Source organism: Rhinolophus sinicus, chromosome 14 (assembly GCF_057876585.1).
Source record: "Rhinolophus sinicus isolate RSI-liver-muscle chromosome 14, RSI-T2T, whole genome shotgun sequence".
In the NCBI taxonomy this organism is placed as follows: Eukaryota; Metazoa; Chordata; class Mammalia; order Chiroptera; family Rhinolophidae; genus Rhinolophus; species Rhinolophus sinicus.
In genome coordinates this window covers 57,387,066-57,409,117 of record NC_142514.1, presented here as the reverse complement: position 1 = coordinate 57,409,117, position 22,052 = coordinate 57,387,066, and the positions used below count along the sequence as shown (strand labels likewise).

The 22,052-nt window shown below is 34.1% G+C and overlaps 1 protein-coding gene across 5 annotated transcripts in view; it reads left to right on the top strand.

Moving 5' to 3' along the window:
* The window catches only part of ZZZ3 (zinc finger ZZ-type containing 3), a 90,317-nt gene extending 69,964 nt beyond the window's left edge, over window positions 1-20,353 (top strand). For 4 of the 5 annotated variants that reach the window (XM_088791208.1, XM_074334969.2, XM_088791209.1 and 1 more), the window contains 10 exons: window positions 3,533-3,671; window positions 6,684-6,831; window positions 6,918-7,033; window positions 7,740-7,811; window positions 8,807-8,908; window positions 9,786-9,881; window positions 11,814-11,966; window positions 16,162-16,296; window positions 18,698-18,798; window positions 19,077-20,353. In XM_088791208.1, coding sequence (XP_088647334.1) covers window positions 3,533-3,671; window positions 6,684-6,831; window positions 6,918-7,033; window positions 7,740-7,811; window positions 8,807-8,908; window positions 9,786-9,881; window positions 11,814-11,966; window positions 16,162-16,296; window positions 18,698-18,798; window positions 19,077-19,221 — 1,207 coding nt within the window. In that variant the 3' untranslated portion in view covers window positions 19,222-20,353. The remainder of the gene's footprint in view (window positions 1-3,532; window positions 3,672-6,683; window positions 6,832-6,917; window positions 7,034-7,739; window positions 7,812-8,806; window positions 8,909-9,785; window positions 9,882-11,813; window positions 11,967-16,161; window positions 16,297-18,697; window positions 18,799-19,076) is intronic. The other variant, XM_019743341.3, reaches the window with a different exon arrangement.
* The last annotated feature ends 1,699 nt before the right edge of the window (window positions 20,354-22,052 follow it).

The following is a 22,052-nucleotide window of genomic DNA, read 5'->3' as shown; positions in this document are numbered from 1 at the left end:
TACTATAAAACTTCTCTTTTTGTGGAGTCATTTAAAAGTTGTTGTAGACTCATCACCCTTATGCTTCAGCATGTGTCTCCTAAACACAAGGACATTCTCCTACATAACCTTAAATACCTCGTTTCTCCCTAGCAGTTTGGCATTGATACACTAAAATGATATAATCCACAGTCTAGTTTTCCCTCTGTCCCTTGTTTGTCTCTCCCCCACCATGGGCTGTAATCCAAGATTGCCCCTTACTTTTGGTTGTCATGTCTCTCTATCCTTTCATCTATAGCAGGGACTAGCAGGTTCTTTCTTAAAGGGCCAGATAGCAAATATTTTAGGTTTTGGGGATCAGCTCCACTTTACAACTACTCCACTCTGTCATTGTAGCTAGAAAGCAGCCACAGACATTATGTAAACCAATGAGTGGCTATTTTCCAAATTCTAATAAAACTTTATTTATAAAAATGGGCAAGCCATAGTTTGTAGACCCCTGATCTAGAATAGCTATTTTTTTTTTTTTTTTGTCTTTAATGATACTACCTAATGACTGAAGAATCAGGCCAATTTTTTTGACAGAATGTCCCTCAGCCTGAATTTTAAAAAATGTTTACTCATTAATTTTTAAGATTACAAATGCCATGTAACCTTAAGACTTGTTTTCACGGTAGAAATGGAAAGCTGATTCCTTGAAAAAGATTCTGGTTCTGTTGAAAATAAAATCTTTCCCTCCCTCCCTCCCTCACAGTGTGTGTAATAATAATGCCTAGACATTGAACAATAAAATTAAACTTCTAGATTACTAATTCCTTGGTATTCTCTTCTAGACATCAGGATTTTTACCTATATACTTTTTCATGTAAATGTTTTTTATATTCACAGAAGTGAATAAAAGAATTCAAGAGGACTTGGATAATGAAAGGTCGTAAAAACATATATAGACTTGAAGAGTCTCACCAGCCCAGGAAGAGTACATTGGTCACGTCCTCCATTGATTTGGATTAAAGTTGGAGTTTTCTTTTTAATTCATTGTGCAGAATTTCAAATATACGAAACGTAGACAGGCTAGTATGATGGACCCTCCCACCCAACAACATGGCCTATCCTGTCCCATTCACTCCCATCCAATTCCTTTTCTATTCTCTGGTGTAATTGTAGGTCCCTATTATACATAAGCTCTGTGCCTGATTTGTCTTGATAATTGCTAAAGCTTTTACAATAGTGCCTTGTTCTCTTAGTAAATAATCAGTAAGTGAGTGAACAAATGAATATACCTGTATCAGCTTCCAGTACTTTGCTTTAGAAGTAAAATGGGTAGGTGGGATTGAAAATAGATTTGTATGTATCATACTGGTTTTTTTTTTTCCATGCCAACCCAGTTTTTTAATGATTCCTTCCATTTCTGTATAAGGATGTATATGGTAATCTTATCTTACTGGTAAAATCTCTGGGTACTCTAGGAAATAATTCAAATTAGCTAAGCCAGAAGACTTGAATTCACTATTTTATTATAGTCCTCTCACTTATTCTGGACTCTTAAGTCTTTATCAATATTTATCTTAGGACTTTCAGTCTGGTAAAGCAGAAGTGGCACTTATCTTGACTTAAGAAAAGCAAAATAGGAGTTGAAGAGTTATACTTTCTTTGTCATCTCTCTTGGAATTTCTTTAAAGTCAGAATTATTGTAGAATAATTTACTTACAATAAAACTTGTTTAAATTTATTGGCTTCAGATAGAGGCCTTTCTTCCCAGTGTCATTAACTGACTGTGGCACTTTTTTCAAGCCTCTGCTTGTTTTTTCTGTAAGTCTATTCTTTCTAATGGTTATTATGCTTCAGCAGTTGCTGGAAGTTTAACACTCACAATCATTTTCATATTGATGATACAGAAGTGTGCAACTCTTATTTGAAATGGTCAATCATCGAGATACTATGACAAAAAGTCTTTGGTAATTTAGCTAGGAATTTGGAGGTGAGATGTGGCAGTTAGGAGTATTGTAGATAGGGTAGGTAGGTTGCTCAGCTCACTGTCATCACCCTAAGCCTGAGCCTGGGTGAGCCTGCTTGGTAGAAACCACCAGCACAGCCAGGGATTGTACACTCCATACACCTCAAAGCAAACAGGCTCAGTTCAAAGCGAGTTTAGACTTAACCTCTGTGATTTATCCAGGAGTGACTAAAGTACAGCCCTTGCTTTCCAACTCAGTTCTAACGTTTAAATGTGTCTCTAGCTTGAGAGGAGTCTTACCCTTCAGCATTAGCAGTTTTTACCTTAATTATTAAACATTCCATCAACAATTAGTTAACAAGGGACTTGAGAACAAGAATAAGACACGTTTTAGGCAGGGAGCTGAGAAAGTGTTCTGATAATGTTGGCAGTTATGCTATGCGAAGCTCAAAATTGTGTTTGTTTAACCTTTGAAACTTCTGCTGAGTTTGCTGACTTCTGACCTTAAAAAGATTCAATATAACTTTTGATTGCACAGAACATCCGTGTTTTCATTTGTTCATTCAAAAAATATGTATTGTGCATCTATATGCTGGGAAGTGTGCTGCACACTGGATAAACAAAAGAATGAACTTTTCAGATGTTTGCCATTATGGAGTTTACAGTCTGCTGGGAAACAATGAAATTGTTTTGAAGCCATAAAGAAAAATTATGCTCTACTACTTACTACTTTAAGGACATAACCACTTATTTTGAAGTGAATTTAGAGTGACTTGTTCTTGATTCGTTTTGCAAAGTGTATTTGAGCATTCAGGGCTTTTGAGTCAACATGTTTACATATGTGTAGCAATATGTGAAATTTGACATTAGAGAGGCAGGACAATTTGAACCACAGGGTGGGGTGGGGTGGGGTGGAGGAAATTACTTAGTATGCATGTACCATAGAGAGATTTCAGGATAATGACACATAGTAGATTTGTGTGGGTAAAATTATATGTTAGCTGTGCTAAATGGACTTTTGTAGGTAAGAAAGTAAAAAATGTTTTTAAGGCCTATCTGCTTTAAAAATGTTCAATTCTTAAGAATTGACAGAAAAGTAAACTTCCTCTAGAATGGAATTATAATAGATTAAATGAGAATCATGGTGCCTAAGATCATATCAAATTATGTGAGTTTCCTGTAATTCTGCACAAGAAAATGTACCTCAGATTCCTTATTCCATTAGAGTACAACAAAGGGGCTGAATTTGGTGATTCTTCCTAATGCTAAACTTACGGTTTTAATTTTTATTTATTTAGCAATTTCTTGATGACTTTGATTGTTGGAAAGTCAAGGTGCTTTCTTATTTTCTGTGCTTGTTCAGCTTCAAGAATTAAAAAATGGGGCAATAAGGCTTTGCTTTCTCTAACTGATATTTTCTGACTAGGTACTTCGTAACTCAGGAAGACTCATTTATTCCCAGTAATATGTTTTACTAAACTCTTTCAGGTAACTTTAAAAAGACTGTGTGACTTAATAATAGATCATGGCTTGAACTCAGTTTTTATTTGTTTTTGTTACTAGAAAGTTTTAGTGAGGTATTTTTCTTTGTCTCTGTAGCTATCAGAGACTGTTACAGACGATTGCTGTACTCGAGGCTCAGCGTTCTCAAGCAGTCCAGGACCTTGAAAGTTTAGGCAGACACCAGAGAGAAGCACTAAAAAATCCCATTGGATTTGTGGAGAAACTCCAGAAGAAGGTATATATTGAACACGTTAAAAGATTTATTGAGCTATATTTGGTAATAACTTTTTTTTTTTACTATGGGTATATGCTTTTTAAAATGTTTAAATTTTTTTCCTTCTATATAACTAACCATACTACTGAAGGCAGGATTCTGCCTTCCTTTACCCCCACCAAACACGTAAAATATACCTCAGTGACAATAGCTAGGAGCTTGATTTGAATGTTCGTACAGGAACTTGATGTCCTGTTCCCTAGCCAGTTATATCATCTTTTCCTGTTGCCTTTCCCATCTTAGAGTGTTTTTCCTCTTCTCCTTTCCTGACTTCAGGATTAGTGAAGCTAAAAGAAAAAATAGTTCAGGATTTATTAATGAGTTCATTTTGTAGTTAACTTTTGTAACTCTCAACATAGAAAACAATGGTGATAAAAACAAGTCAATGAGGAGGAAGTGAGGTATAAATTTTACTTAATTTGAAATGTCATTTATTTTAGTGTAAAACTTTCATACAGTTTTCTGTTTTCCGTAAAACAGAACTTTCATATTTAATAGTTAACCATTTGAAAGTAATTAATGTTTTTATAATGACTTTTTGGTATATGAATATGGAGATAATTTAAATGTGCATTTATGCCACAGTATGTGTCCTGAATTAGGGATCCACTAATTGTTCATTAAATTTCAGAGACATAATATTAATAATCACCATTGTGTGAAAAGAATAAAACTGAAAAACTATGAAAAAGAAATCTCTTCTTTACCCTAAAAAACAAAAACCTAACCTATATAGTTTGGCAACTTGAGTGTAGTTGTGAATTACCAGTTTTTAATGAATCACAAAAGTTGTCTACCATGTGTTGAGGGAACAACCCTGGAGACTCTGTTTCATTAGGTGTATTAATTTATTGTTTGGATTTTTCTAGCTATAATATTTACTTGGCAAATACTCCTTTCTCTCCATGCTTTAAGAACATTGAATATCGTAATAGATGTAGAATCCACATATCGATGTGTTAAAACTTTTATTTTCTAGAACCCTATTGTATCCTCCCTATTTATAGTGGGCCCACTTAGGTGTTTATTGATTTCTGTATTATAGTTATTAATCAGTTTGCTGGCGCAAGAAGATATCGTACTTACAAGGGTTACTGACAATGGATCCAACTAAAGCAGATGGTGTTAGAAAAGTAAATATTAATAAAAAATTTACTGACCCTAATTTTATTCATGTTCCTGGGTAGGCAGAAAGATACAGTTAGGCACATTTACTAGATTTATGGGCAGTTGGCTATTTGCTGGTTCTCCATTTCCAGGTTTAGTTTAGAATTGAATTTCGTTCACTTTTATCTCAGAGATAGAAGTGATGTTGACCATCTTAAGAATTTTTACAAAAATGTATGGATGTACATTAAAATCAGATACTTCAGTAACCATGAAAGACTTAGATTCCTTGGAGAAAAAATTTTTTCTACAGGATTTACTTCGGAAGTTTGATTCTTTCATTTTTTTGTTTACTCATGTGTACTTAATTTGCCTGTCTTCTTTAGGTTTACCATATTAGTTAAGTTGTTCACATGTAATCTGCTTGTTTTAGTGGACATCTAGAAACTCCTCATTAAAATTGAGGAAACTTGTGGTATGTATTAGTATATAGAATGCAGGGAACATTTATGGCTTGTTTAGCCATAAATGGCACATTAGCTTTCTTTGATATTACTATCATTACTTTAAAAGACACTCTAATTTTGCAAACGTTGAGCCTTAGATTTATATGTACTATTATGATAATAATGGTGATAATGTAATATGTCATAAGCAAAATAAAAATTAAGAATTCTTGGGATGGCCGGATGGCTCAGTTGGTTGGAACGTGAGCTCTGAGTGGCATGGTTGCTAGTTTGATTCCCACATGGGCCAGTGAGCTGCGCCCTCCACAACTAGATTGAAGGACAACAACTTTGGAACTGATGGGCCCTGGAGAAACACACTGTACCCCAATATTCTCCAATAAAAATTAAAATTTTTTTTTTTAAATTTAAGAATTCTGTGTCGCAAAGTAGATTTTGCTTGACAGTTTCATAATTTATGACCTGATTTTTTTCCCTCAACATTTTATTATGAGAAATGTTAAGTACATAGAAAAGTTGAAAGTATTATGTAGTTAACACACACATATTCCCTAGATTCTACAATTATCATTTTACCCTATTGGTTTTATCATATATCAGTTCTTCTATCCATCATTCCATCTTACTTCAAGATGGAATGAATTTGATGCATTTCAAAGTTGGAGACTAACTTCATACTAAAACACTTCAGAATGCATATAGTTAACTAAAATTCTTTTTAAAACTTTTTTAAGGTGAAATTTACATACAATGAAATTCACTAATCCTGACTGTATGCTCTGTGAGTACTGACAAATGCATTCATCTTTGTAACCCAAACCCCTATGAAAAGATATTATTCACAAAATGACCTGGTTTTAATAATTATGACTACTAATGACTTCTCTAAAGGTGGTTGGTAAAGTAACTGAAGTCCAAATAATTAAAGGTGTAGTTGTGATTATTAAGCTGTCATAATTTTTTTATGTGTTAAATATATTGTGAAAACAATTCATTGTTTTATGACTAAGTCATGAACATGGGCGTACATTTGAAATGAATTATTTGTGTCAAGTCTTATCTGTTGCTGTCACATTTCTATGCTCTTAGACATAAAAACCTTTCTTTGCTTTTTATGTTTAAAGTGTGTTAGTGATAAAGTACAATATATCTATTTAGTTTAGCTTCAGAGATCTAAATATAGTGTTTCTGTTTTGTTCAATTGATTATTCCTTTACTTGCTATTGTCTTTACCATTTAATATTTAGACTATATTATTTTAACTGTATGAGATACTGGATTTAAAGTGACTAGAAAGGCCCAGTTGATGATTATTTGGACTTGGAGTCATCCGAAAATTTGGCTATGGTGATGATTTCTTGAATTAAATTTAGACTGTCACTTTATTTTTTTTTTCCAGGCTGATATAGGGCTTCCATATCCACAGAGAGTTGTTCAGTTGCCCGAGATTGTATGGGACCAATATACCAATAGCCTTGGGAACTTTGAAAGAGAATTTAAAAATCGTAAAAGACATACTAGGAGAGTTAAGCTAGTTTTTGATAAAGGTAAGAAATTATATGATAAGAATTTAAGTAGAGAACTATCTGGCGAAGTCTTGCTTTAATAATCCTATACATGATCTTCTTTTTAGTAGGGTTACCTGCTAGACCAAAAAGTCCTTCAGATCCTAAGAAGGATGGAGAGTCCTTTTTGTACTCTATGTTGCCTTTGAGTGATGGTCCAGAAGGTTCAAACAGTCGTCCTCAAGTAAGCAGTATAAAATGCTGGAGTAGGAAAATTTGAATTGTAGAAATATTTTAACACTTTGCTGATTTGTATTCTTAAAATTTGAGCAGTCTTTCACTGAATGTAGCCAGGACATAAACTGAAGTTAAGAGAAACCTGGGTTGGAATCCCAACTCGAACACTTACTGGCTGTGGGAACTCCAGATGTCGTTTACATTAAAGTCTCCAAGCTACAATTTCCTCCTATATAACATGAGACTAATATTAACCTACATTATAGAGTTGTTGTAAGGATTAAGTGAGTAATACATGTACATGCCTAGTACAGTGCCTGACAAATAGTTTTTCTAAAAACAAGAGCTTTTTGTGTGTAGTAGAATGGAACCAGGATTTGAATTCCCGACCTTGCCACTGTTAGTTAGATGAAGCTCAACAGACATGTGGGTTCTGAATGGAAAACTAACATTTCCTTGAGAACATTTCCTTTTCTTTAAAATGAAGTTGCTGTCATCTGTATCACAGGATTGCTAGGAGTATAAAACCAAATGAAACAGAGGAATGTGAAAACATTTTGTAAACAATAAAACATAATATACACATTAAAAAAATAAATTTACCAAAATATTTTGAAATTAGTAAAAAATTCTACCACTTGTGTGTTATTTGGCTATATCAAAGAGTAGTCTTTGTTATTTTCTCTTTGACAAAAGCCTTGTTTTATATGCAGATGATAAGAGGGCGCCTGTGTGATGATACCAAACCTGAAACATTTAACCAGTTGTGGACTGTTGAAGAACAGGTAATAGATATTTCTACATTGTGTAGGTTAGAAAAAAGTTAAAAAGTGAACATTAGCGTCAGTATTATAATTGTATATTTTTGTATATAATCCCTCTTAACCATGAATTTAAAATATTTAAACTTACTTTTGTATACCTTTTTGCACACTTCAAGAATTTGGGATTTTGAGACTATATGAAATCCTGTTTGGGGATGATTTTTAAAGAAGGAACCTGGGTTTTGAGAGGAGGATTGAAAAAGGTAATGAAATGGATGGAATAAAGTCTTTTTAATGCAGTTTGGGGAGAGAGATAAACTTGGGGCCAACTATAACTGTGCCTCAAAGTTAATTCTTGTTTTCATTGTGGAGGAGAGCTGACAGGGTCAGGTCAGAATGTTCTGTCACACTTTGGCATATAGCTGGGATTGTTTGTGGATAAAATGTGAGATACAGCTCTATCTCATAGGATGATTAACCCCACAGCTGCAATGAGTTTATTAAAAGCTTAAGAATCTTTATTTCAATCATGCTGATTATTCTGCATCTTTAGGACTTGTTGAAAAATTTAGGAAACAGGTCAGAATATTAAAATTAAATATCTGAATGGAGGACCACACATAAGAGGGAAAAGCCTCTTAGTGGTCTCTTTAAATCCAAATGAATTTATATGTTTTTGTTAAATCTATAGAAGCAAGTCTAAACGTAGTCTAGCAAAAGAAGATGGTCAAGTGGAAATCACCAAGATGTGTAAAATATTAATTAAATTTTTTTGTGCTGTCTTTTTACTGAAGTGAATAGAAAATTTTTATAGGGTCTTCTGTAGGTTTATTCTCTAATCTCATTTTTCTCTAGGAAGTCTTTTAAGTTGCTTACTAGAAATATTTTCTCCCATGAGGATTTCTAGAACCTAACCACCAAAGTTAGGGAGGGAGTATTATAATTTAAGATGGAATGTAAACATATTTAGAAACTCAGTATTAAACTTTCTTAACTTTGGTCTTGGTCTGGCTTAGAAAAAGCTTGAACAGCTACTCCTGAAATACCCTCCTGAAGAAGTAGAATCTCGACGCTGGCAGAAGATAGCTGATGAACTGGGCAATAGGACAGCAAAACAGGTATTTGAGGACATGGCCCCATATTGTTGGCATGTTTTTGATAGTTTTTTTAATGAAGGATAGTGCAACTGACATCAGCAGATCAGCATCATTTTTAGCTACAGAGTGCTATACAGTATGTAGGGTTTTTTTATATTAGCGTTGTATATTTTTGTGTTGATTTCAGACAACTTGAGATAATTCTGCTTTGGATTATTATTACTAAATACTGAAAAAATAAAAATGTAATGGACTTCGTGTCTCTCGAATGCTTAATGAGTGCACCAGTTATGTACTTTTTTATTAGATTGTGCTAATATATTTGTGACATTGCCTTAGTCATTATTCCTGGTTGTCTCTCTAAAAAAAAATAAATCTAGCAGTTTTCTCCTTAATGTTTCCATCGATATTAATAGTTGTGTTTTTATGTTACAAGTACAAGCACTCATTAAGTTGAAAATATGTATTTAGCTTTGGAATCAAACAATTTTATTTTAATGACTTTGTATTTTTTGTCTAGAATTTAAAATATGTCTTTGGTGGCAGTTTAAAATTATTTCTAGGTTTATGATAAATTTTAAATTGTTAGCATTCCTTTAGATACACATATATTTTAATTTTTAAAAACTAGTATTACACACTTGTATGCTCATGGGAAAGATCCGTAGAACAGGAATAAATGAGGGTGTGAGATAGAATGAATAACTGTAGCATATTTAGCAGTGAACCCTGAATTTGACAGTTCCTTGGGACCTGCCTTACCTGCTTTCAGGAGACTTATATTCTAGTGGAAAATATATACACTTAGATTTATACATTTCAACATGGTGCAGTAAGAAAAGTATTCAGGTATTGCATGTCTTGATATTATGTTAAAAGGATTGTCGTGTTTCCTTAGGTTGCCAGCCGAGTGCAGAAGTATTTCATAAAGCTAACTAAAGCTGGCATTCCTGTCCCAGGCAGAACACCAAACTTATATATATACTCCAAAAAGGTAAAGAGAAAATAGATGAAAATAGATCTTAGATTAAACTCATCAAAGTCAGAACTGCTGTGTGTGAAATCGTAATATGTTTATCAGAACAGAATTATTTTATTTTTAAAATTCAACTCGAAGCATTTTGTTACATTGGGTGTAAACACAGGGTAGGATTCCATTATTGCTACTCAGTGAAATTCAGTGGGCTTTAATGACGTTTGTTTGTTTTCTTAGGAGTGGGTTAATTTTATGTGAATGAGTACTACTACAGATTTTAGATTGACTGCATATAAGAAAGTCCTTTGTGAAGACATAATTAGTGTCTTTTTTAGATATGCTACATAAATCCAAGAATAGAAATGTTTGTTAAGATATTTTATTTAATCCTCACTATAATTCTAGAAATATAAGTAATATTATCACCTTAACTTATTTCTTACTATTGAATGCTTTGGGCCAGGTACTGTTCTGCAATCACTTTATAGATGAGAAAACTAGGCCTTAAAATATGTTGAGTAAATTGTCTGGTCACATACCTAGTAAGTCCAGGAACCACTGATCCTCTGATTCTGATCCCAAGTCATTTCCACTATTCTCTGTTGGTCCCCTTCCTACAGAGAACACTGCAACAAATTGTAGCCAGTTTTCTGCTTTAATTGCAAAAAAGTAAAGCACATAATTGGCCTTTTTTCATTTCCTTAGTAAATCATCCTGGTACTTCTCCACTTCTGCTATCCTTCACATAAAGAGAAGCTAAAAGTATGTCTTCGTGCTATTACCCTTCCTTATTGAAGCTAACTATTTTACATTAAGAATATTGTCTGTAAATTCCATGTTTTACAAGCTTTGTTTTTCACTCGTTTTACCAAGCTTTGGAAGCTTGTTTTAATTTGTCAGTTATTTTAAATATTTTGGACTTTGTTTTCCCACAAATACAGCATTATCTCTTTTAGGTATGTGGAGTTCATCCTATAACTTTGGAGTGTTGGAATGTTGATAACCAGCGTTCAACTTAATAGCTCTAATTTTTATGGTTAGTTTCTAAGTTAACTTGAGATGTGTTGTGCACCTTACATTTTCAAAGCTAAGAGTAGATGATGATGATAAAAGGAACACTCCAAGCCTAAATGTGTTCCTTCCTTCTGGTGCACTGAAATTTAAGCTAACAGACATTTTGACTGTAGAGCTCTAGCCAGCCGTAGACACAGTGATGCCTTGGCCATGGTTAGAGTTTGAATTTTGAAACAGATAAAACACTGGTTTTCCAAGTAGCTGAGGTTGTTCTTTGTGGCTGTGCTGTCGACGCAGAGAGGCAGTCTGCACACAGGCTGAGAGTGAGGGCTTTGGCACCGCACGGGCCTACTGTGTAATACTGGTCCTGCCACCACCTCACTGCAGCACCCTGAACAAGAAACGTAACCTCCCCATGCCTCCCATTTCTTCATCTTTAAATTAAAGGTGATAATAACTACTTTATAGGAATGTTGTGAGGATTAAATGACATTGCCATAGAATAAGCAGTCAATCAGTGTTAGGTACCATTTTCAAACATTCATCATGTTGTGGAAATCTTCCTTTTACTTGATAGTTTTATATCTGGCTTAGACTACTTATCTTCCCCAGATCTTCTATAAGATGACTATAATAGCAGTGCAGTATTTGAAGGCCAAGAGTATGAGAAATGCTGTTCATAACCAATGTAAGCTAATGAGCATATGGTCCATTGTATCGTTTTTGGGGTATTTCCCGTACATTTTTTTCTTTTAAGGCTAGTTGTACTTTAAAAATCCAGATAACATAGAATAAACAGCCTCATAAGACTATGCTGACAGATAGAGGTGAAATCCTTCTAATAGATAGACTTGCAGGAAGTAACATTATATTTTTATCTTCTTGATCTTTTAATGTTTTTCCACTGTTCAATTGAAAATTTGTTTTCTCACTTAGTCTTCAACAAGCAGACGCCAGCACCCCCTTAATAAGCATCTCTTTAAACCTTCCACTTTCATGACTTCCCACGAACCACCAGTGTACATGGATGAAGATGATGACCGATCTTGTTTTCATAGTCACATGAACAGTGCTATTGAGGAGGCATCAGTAAGTTACCTGTTTATTCTACATATATGTATGCTTATCAATGTAGTATACAGATTAGGGTACAGAATGAGAGCACCAGGATTTTCTAGTTATTCCTACTCTTCAGAGAATGTTGGTTTCATTTCTTTATATTAACAAGTCAAATTTATGGGTTTTTTAATATGTTTAAAAAAAATTTTATTAAATTTTCAAACATACATAAAAATAGAGAGAATAGTATAATAAATCCATATGCACCCAACATCCAACTTCAACAGTTACCCATTTGTGGCAACCTTGTTTTCATCTGTGCTTCCTACCCATCCCAACTTTGTCAGATTATTTTGGAGCAAGTCCCAGACATTACATAATATCGTTATCATTTTTGTAAAAGGTAATTTTTTATATAATCAAATATGCAATCCACATTTCCCCAATCATAAATTGAAATAGATTTTCTCCTTCTTTTCCTCCCTCCTTCCTTTTTTTGTTGCTGTTAAAAAACTGGGTCAGTCAGTAGATGACTGGAATAAGAAACTGTGGTGCATTTATACAATGGAGTATTACTTGGCCATAAAGAAGAATGAAATCTTACCATTTGCAACGATATGGATGGACCCAGAGAAGATTATGCTAAGTGAAATAAGTCAGACGGAGAAAGACAAATACCATATAATCTCACTTATATGTGGAATCTAAAGAATAGAATAAATGAAGAAACTAATCAGAAACAGTCTCAGAGCTACAGAGAAAAATCTGAGGGTTGCTAGATGGGAGGGGGTCAGGATGAAGGAGAAGGTGAGGGGATTAGAAAACAATCAGTAAGCACAAAATTGCCACGGGGATACAAAAGACAGATTGGGGACTATAATCAATAATGTAAAGATTTTGTAGGGTATCCGATGGACACTTGTCTTATTAGGAAGATCACTTCACGGACGATGTAGATTCCTGACCACTGCACTGTACACCTGAAGCTGAAGCTGAATTATAATGAATGTCAACTATAATTTTACATATATATAATATATTCACAGGATGCAGAGTACAGCATAAGGAATAAAGTCCGTGGAACTGTAACTGCTATATGCAATGTCAGAGGGGTAGTAGATTGGGGGAGAGGGGTTATCACTTTGTGAGGCATGTAAATGTCTTAACTATTACATTGTTTTGTACACCTGAAACTAATAATAAAAAAAAATGAGGATTAGTAAAAACAAAATTTTAAAAACAAAAAAACAAACTTTAAACTACCCCAAATTAACCATTGTTAATACTGCTGAATATATCTTTTCAGAATGCTTTCATTTGGGGTATATACTAGGTAAATATATAATTACTATGTTCAAGAAAACAAAAAAACCTGGGTCATTTGTCTTATAGAATTTACCACTGTGTGAATTTTATTGTTTGCATCTCCTTGGTGTCATTTAACCTATTTCTCTGTTTCCTGAATTTCCTGTAAATTGATAGTAGGTCTAGATAATTGATCACATTCAGATTTGTTTGTTTGTTTGTTAGGGTGGGCAGGACTGTTTTGTGTATACTTTTCATCAGTCTGGTCATCTCTCTTTTTTTTTGATATAGCAGCCATTGATCATTGCGTAGGCCCATTAATACATTAGATGTTATAAAATAGTGATATTCTTTCATTTCTTCATTTATTTGATAGAATAGTCTATAAAGTAAAACATACAAAGGATGTATTCCAAGACCTTCAGTGGGTGCCCGAAACCACGGATAGTACCAAATTCTATATATACACTTGTTTTTTCTGTACATACATACCTATGATAAAGTTTAATTTATAAGTTAGGCAGTTTCACAGACAGAAGATTTGTTCTTCAGAACTCTTCACAGCTTGCAAAACTGAAACTATATCCATTAAACAACATCTCCCCATTTCCTCCTTTTAGTCCCTGGCAACTGCCATTCTACTTTATGTCTCTATGAATTTGACTATTCTAGGTATGTCAAAGAGATGAAATCATATAGTTTTTGTCTTTCCGTGATTGGCTTATATCACTTAGAATATGTCTCCAAGGTTCATATATCTAGTAACGTGTCATAATCTCCTTCCTTTTTAAGGCTGAATAATATTCCATTGTATACACACACCACATTTTGTTTATCCATTCATATGTCAGTGGACACTTGCGTTGCTTCCACCTTTGGACTAATGCTAATGCTGCTATAAACATGAGTGTATAAATACCTATTCGAGTTCCTGCTTTCGGTTGTTTTGGATATATACCCATAAGTGGAATTGCTGGGTCATAGGGAAATTCTGTATTCAATTTTTGAGGAACCAACATCCTGTTTTCCATACTGGCTGCACTATTTTACATTCTCACCAAGAGTGCACAAGTTATTTCCATTTCCCTACATCCTTGCCAACACTTGTTATTTAGTGTTTTTTTCTTTTGATAATAACCACCCTAATGGATGTGAGGTAATTTAACTTTTCTTAATCTTAGTCTTGTTGACCAAATTTACTAATATCCTTAGACTTAAAATGTAAATTTAAAAATTTAGCAGTTTGTGCTTTGTATTTCTTAAAATAGCTGAATTTAGTAAATTTCACTATAAAATTTTTTACTATATTACCGTGTTTCCCCGAAAATAAGACTTAGCCGGACAAACAGCTCTAAAGCGTCTTTTGGAGCAAAAATTAGTATAAGACCCAGTCTTATTTTACTATAAGACTGAGTATAACATAATTAATATAATTAATATATTATAACATACATAATGCAATATAATATAATAATATAATATAATATTGTATTATACCAGATCTTATATTATAGTAAAATAAGACCGGGTCTTGTATTAATTTTTGCTCCAAAAGACGCATTAGAGCTGATTGTCCGGCTAGGTCTTATTTTGGGGGAAATGGTATTTAATTATTTAGTTCACATCATATTTATTAGTGTTATGTGTTTATTAGATTACTTATGTTGTCTTTCTCAGTGGTGATATAGGAAGGCAGTAACTGTTATTTAGTACCTTTCGTTGGCAAGAATTTGAAACAAATGAAAGATGGTGGGAGATAAGGAGGTGGAGTGTGAGATTGTAAAAATTCGTTTATCTAACTGAGGACTTTGGACCGGATGCTATAGACAGTGGGAGATTTTAAGTAAGGGTGGGAGCAGAGGAAAGAAGAAAGGATACTACAGAGGACCTATTTGAGAGCAAATTAGGAAGTATTAAGTAGTGACAGAATTTGTTGGATTAGATACAAGACAGTGAAAAATTGAGGCTAACTCTTTGATTTAGGCTTTGGGCTGCTGAATGTAAAGAGTTAGAGAGTCAGACAAATCTGGGTTCAAATCATCAGTCTGCACAACTAATTAGCTATGTGACCTTGGGCAAATGTTCTAATTTCTATAAGTGTCAGTTTCTTTGAGTTAAAATAAACATAGTAGTTAATAATACCTAGGGGCAAGGGTTGTGTTGTCCAGGATTGGGAATTGGTAGAACTAAGGGTAAGTGAATTGGGGATGCTGTTAAGAGTGATATGGAAATTTGTGACCAGGGATCAGTCATGAGGTAGCAAAGGAAAGAAATGGATTCTGGGTGACAGAGCACAAATAAATTGGAAGAATAGGGAGCAGTTAGTGTTTCATCTGTCAATTTCAACTTCGTACATTTATATGGTTTTTGTTATTCATTTATTTTGGATTCTAAGTAATCATCTTTGTAACTTATTTCATCCCCTTGAGTAAGAAAGGAATGTACTCCCTTGATCATTACGAGTACAGAGCAGAAAACAAAGCAGAGATTGGTCTGCTTGTTGTTAAGAAAGTGTCATATTTACCTGAGGAAGCATAAAAATCTGTTAGACTGGAGAAGAGGAACTTCCTGCAGATCAGAGAGAAGTAGATTATAAAGAGTTTCTCCAGAAGCCATGAAGTTGTCAGCATGGGGTGAGTCTGCATTACTGTGTGACAGGTGGAGTCGTGCCTATTCTTCTGGTGCTTCCATTATGAGGTAGCCTACTACAGTTCAGCATTACTGTTGCATTAAGAAGCCCTCCAAAAGTATCCGTCTGAAATATTGCTAATAGTGCTAATATTCTGTGAGCTTTATAATGTATCTTAAAAGTGAAAAATGCCTTGTCGATACAAAAATATTCTATATCACTATTTCTTTGATTTAGTTCATTTTAATTATCAAACTAAAATTTTGTTTTGTGTTTTCTTCTTTTCAATAGGATGAAGAGAGTATTCCTATCATGTATAGGAATTTACCTGAATATAAGGAACTATTACAATTTAAAAAGTTGAAGAAGCAGAAACTTCAGCAAATGCAAGCTGAAAGTGGATTTGTACAACACGTGGGCTTCAAGGTAAATTCTACTTAATCTTACTATTTATTTAATTTTTGAAAGTGTGATAAGAGATATTTAAGGTGATTTTGGAGCTTTAAAATCCACAGCTTCCAAGCATACAGGTAAAAGTATGTTTACCTCTCGTCCTGTGTATTTATACAAAGTAATGTGCCACAATTACTGATGTCAAGAGGTTTATGATTCAGGAGAGAGAAGACAAACATACAGGCAGGTATCTTATACTTTGAGGTAAAATATGAGATGAAAAGTTGTTATCTAGCTGTATCTCTGTCTCCCAGCTTTACTGAGACATAATTGACAAATAAAAATTGTATATAGTTAAGATGTCAAAAAAATCACCTCACATAGTTACCATTTTTTGTGTGTGTGGTGAGAACACTTAAGGTATACTCTCAGCAAATTTCAAGTTTTGCATGCTTGAAAATTAACTATAAATCACCATGCTGTACATTAGATCTCTGGAACTTACGTATCTTATAATTGAAAGTTTGTACACTTTGACCAACTTCTCCTATCCCCCAGCCCCTGGCAACCACCATTCTTCTCTCTGCTTGTCTGAGTTTGACTTTTTTCGATTCTGCCTATAAGTGAAATCATACAGCATGTGTCTTTCTGTGTTGGGCTTATTTCAATTTACATAGTGTCCTCTAGGTTCATCCATGTTGTCCCACATGGCAGGATTTCATAATGCTCCATTTTGTGTGTGTGTGTGTCACATTGTCTTTTTCCATTTATCCCTGGATCTATTTCTCTTTTTGTTGCTGTTGTTCATGAATCAGAAAAATGTTTTTCCCGTTCAGATTCAATTATCTCTCCTCTTTTTTGAGAGGCTGGCAGAAGTACATTTATTCAAATACCCATTATGTTAGGTACTTGCTAAGTGCCAGGGATTCCAAAGTAAACAAGACAGACTCAGTTCTTGCCCTTATTCTGTTTTTACCTCATAAGGAATTAGAGAAATTAAATAAGTAAAATAGTTGAGTCTGAGTAGAGTGCTTACTGCCGAGTAGTGAGAGGCTATTGAGGTGCCTTGGAAATTTTGCTAAGGAGTTTATACCATCCAAAAGATTGGGGATTTTAAGTAGAGAATAACATGAAATTTACATTTCAGAAAGATCATTCTTAAACTGTTAGTATTGATAACCTTTAGGACGGCAGTGGTTTTAGAGTAGATAACTATTGTATTCTGACTACCATGTTGCTAATTTTTTTAAAACAATAATCATGTATGTTATTTATGTAATTGAAAAAAACTAAGGAAAGGAGAAAAAGATAATTCTGGCTTTAGTATGCAGATGGAAAGGAAGAAAGCAAGCTGGAACCGGGGAGACTGGATTAGAGATTTGTTTGGTAATTTACGCAAAGGATGAGAATGTCCTGAATTTGGCTGCGTAAATAGAGATTGACAGATTTGAGAACACTTTAGGCATTAGAATTGACTGTATTTGACGGGATTGGAGGAAGTAATAATGAGACCATGAACTATCGATTTGCTGGTAGTGGTATACATAAAAATACAGATGTGTGCTGTGACTGATAAATTGAAATTTAAAACAAAATTTTTATACCTCTGGTTTTCTGGCATAGTCATTAGGCAGAATATATTAAATGATTTTTTCCTCTTGATCTTTCAGTGACCCTTCTTTTCTATTAGAGATTGTCCTAATTGACAGCTGTGGCCTTTCAAGAGGAAACTCTCTTCACTTCTTATAGTTTTACTGCAAGACCCAGCTGTGGCTTGTTGGCCAGTCTGTCAGCCACTCTAGTTGGCCTGATGATCAAAGAAACCAAAAATGAGGTTTGCTTTGATTTCCAGAATTGCACAGAATACATTGAGGGCTACCACAATGCCACCACACTGAGAAAAAGCTAGATCTGTCTTTTCTTCATGATGGGCATTGGTTATTAGGAGGCTTCAGGCTTTGGAGAATAATTCAGTAAGGTAAAAGTTTAGAAAGGATTTTTTGTTTACCTGGGTTTTGTTAGGTACAGTAGCCTGTTAAATAGTTTTGTAACATATGGTATTAAGTCAGTGGTTCTCAGTCACAGTCATTGTACACTGGTGTGTGAGGTACCTTTCCAGTAAATAGTTACTAATAATCAAATGCCCAACTTTGTAGATGATTTTCTTAAAATTTTTTAAAAGAATTAAAGCATGCTAATGTTACATCTTCTAATGTCCCTCTCACCCACGTGTAGCTTGATCTTGAATGGATGGAATTTCAGCTAGTTTGCTAGAAATTGTACCTAACTTAGAACCATTTTTGTGTTAGATCACTGTGTAGTGCATGGGGAGAGAGAGGAAGGGGTATCAGTGTACACACATCATGTGTTTTCCAGCAGGAAAAAACAAAGGTTTGGAAACAATACAGCTTAATACTCTTTTTCTCTTTCATAGTGTGATAACTGTGGCATAGAACCTATCCAGGGGATTCGGTGGCATTGCCAGGATTGTCCTCCAGAAATGTCTTTGGATTTTTGTGATTCTTGTTCAGACTGGTAAGCGTATTTCTTCATTGTAGATCTTAAATTTTGACAAGTGAAGAATTTCTCAGCCTCTAGTAGATTTGATTTCCAAATTACTTAGAAAATCACACTTCGTGAATTAAATGTTGTTGTTCTAGGCAGTTAAGGAATTTTCCTTAATCATCGTATGTCTCGAGTAACTTTCCATTAGAGATTTTGGTAGATTAATGGATTTAAACAGGTTGAGCTCGCCGAAGTGCATCCCGTGCCAGCCATGTAATAAGGTGTCTGTGTGTGTTTTCTCTTTGCAGTCTCCATGAAACAGATATTCACAAGGAAGATCACCAATTAGAACCTGTTTATAGGTCAGAGACATTTTTAGACAGAGACTACTGTGTGTCCCAGGGCACCAGTTATAATTACCTTGACCCAAACTACTTTCCAGCCAACAGATGACATGGAAGAGAGCATCGTATACTAGTCCTCTTCAACACATAGCAATGGTATCATTGTGAGTGATGTGCACAGTTTGGAAAGATTCTCTGCTTTCCCTGAAATGACACTCATAGCATGACAGCTTCCTGAGTGTTCTCGTCAAGTCCAGCTCTGCACTGTTGTGGCTTAGATCACTGTCAGCAGCTGCGCATCCCTGGTGAGCAAAGGGTTTCCTGGGGGAATTTCTCACCACCACGTTCCAGTTTTTTAGGTGGTGATCGGTGAGATGGAAACGAGAGCACACATTAAAGAGAGAGTAAATTCCAAAGGCTTCAAAGAACTTGGTCATAAATATGATAATGAGAAGACAAAGTATTTATATTAAAACAGTTTAGTAGCTTTCAGTTTTGTGAAAATAGTTTTCAGCACAGAAACTGACTTCTTTAGACAAAATTTTAACCAATGATGGTGTTTGCTTCTAGAATATACACTTTAAAAGAACTCACTGTCCCCGTGGTGGCCACTGGTGGCCTATAGTAAATTGGAGCTGCTTAACCATATTGATGTCTAATTTCTTTTAACCACAATGAACTGTCCTTGTTACCAACACAAAGCACTACAGGAGGCAACGGTGGCATTGCTTCCTTAACCAGCTCATGGTGTGTGAATGTTATAAAATTGTCACTCAGATATATTTTTTAAATGTAATGTTATATAAGATGATCATGTGATGTGTACAAACTATGGTGAAAAGTGCCAGTGGTAGTAACTGTGTAAAGTCTCTTAATTCACAACATTAATTCCTTTAAAATACACAGCCTTCTGCCTCTGTATTTGGAGTTGTCAGTGCAACTCATCAAAGAAAACTGCCTAATATAAAAATCATATATATATGGTAATAATTTCCCTCTTTTGTAGTCTGCACAAGATCCATAAAAGATTGTATTTTTATTACTATTTAAACAAGTGATTAAATTTAGTCTGCGCAGTGAGCAAGAGTTCACATGCATTCTTTTATACTGCTGGATTTTGTTGTGCATCATTTAAAACATTTTGTATGTTTCTTCTTATCTGTGTATACAGTATGTTCTTGAATAATATTCATTTGTCAGGAGAACTGTGAGAAATAAACTATGTGGATACTGTCTGTTTATATTATAGAATGCTTGTTGTGACTTCCTTTGGTTAGGTTTTGGATTTTTTTTTTACTAGTGTTAAAACCCAAATTTTTTATTTTTTTTTTTATTTTAAGGATTTGTTTTATCTGTCTTTTAAGAAAAGTAATACTATATTATGGAAAAGAGGGTGAATTTGAGAAATTCTGTAAAAGATGGTAATGTTTTCTTTTTCTTTTTTTTCTTTTTAATTTTTTTTAAATTAAAGTTTACTGAGGTGACAGTTGTTCGTAAAGTTACATAAAGATGGTAATATTTTCATTCAGTATGTGTTGAAATGCTAAATTAAACTGGGTTACAAAAAAGAACACATACCATGGTTAAAGAACAAGACAGTTATGTCCAGACGTGAAAACTAAACTTAGGTTGAAAATTTTATTCATTCTTTTTAATGAAAATAAACCCTTCACGTATTTAATTTAAATAGGTGGATTTTGAAAATTTCTGTATTCCCTGGAAATTATTACTCACTATTGGAAAAGAATATAAATATATTAAGTATTTTACTGACCCAATATTTAGAGTCACCTGCTTTTTTCTAATTTTAAATCAAGGAAACATTATTTACTGGTCCTCTTTAATCCATTGTAGGGTACTAAAATCAAACCCTGAATATTTTTAATTGAGAAAAGTAATATAATTTTAAATATAGAAATATGAGAATTTTAACATAATATATTAATTAAAGGTTACTGTGATGTTGATAAAATATATTGCATCAGAAAGAAAAGGAAATGGACTTGAGCTTAACCTCTCACCCTGGAAATATTACTAAGGGGAAGAAGAGAGAAATCATTAGAATTCTGGGCATTTTGATATTAAGTGTTAAGTGAATATGCCAGAAGATCTACCTTCAACTTGTAGCAAGACAGTAGCACTTGATGATAACTTCTGTAACTTCCTGCGTTTGTATAAAAATAATACCTGTTAGTTTTGGAGAACCATTTTGATCCATTCAAAAATCCCATAAAGTATGAATTATGCTTTGGAAGAGGGCTATGAATGATACAATTGTTATGTAAAAAATAAATCTACTTAAATGTATTTTCAAGGGCAAATATTTTGAGAACTTTGAGTGGCAAAGAGGATTATTTTCTGCTTGAGCAAAGATGAGTTTATTTTGCATTTTTTCCGCTCCAAGCTAATAGTCCTCATACCTATAAAAGGCCCGAACCGGTAGTAATAGTAGTAATGTGTTGTCGCTGTTTTAATTTGAAGACTGCAGGAATGGACAGGGCTGTCATTCGCAAGTAGGCCTCCCATCTCCTAAAAAGAGGTATTGGCTATGAGAGCCGAGGTGGACCTACTTGTTCAAAAGCATTGCTTGTTAAGTAGTAGTCAGTAGTAGGTCAGAGGTAGTATTTCCTGAAATAATGTGCTCAAGTGATTTGATAAGAACTGAAGGAACTTTCAATGACACCTAAAACCACTGCTTTCAGGTTTAGCAGAGGAGGTTTTAATTTGTGTGATGTGCAGTAATAATAATAATAATAATAGCAAACACTGATACCGTGCTTGCTATGTGCCAAGCAAGCATATAGTAATGGATTTAATTCTCACAGCCTTAGGAGGCAGGTTCATTTATTATCCTGTTTTCAGCTGAGGAAATCTGGCCAGAGAGGTTCAATAACTTGCCCAAGATCATGCAGTTAGTAAACGAGTTGCTTGGATTTTAAC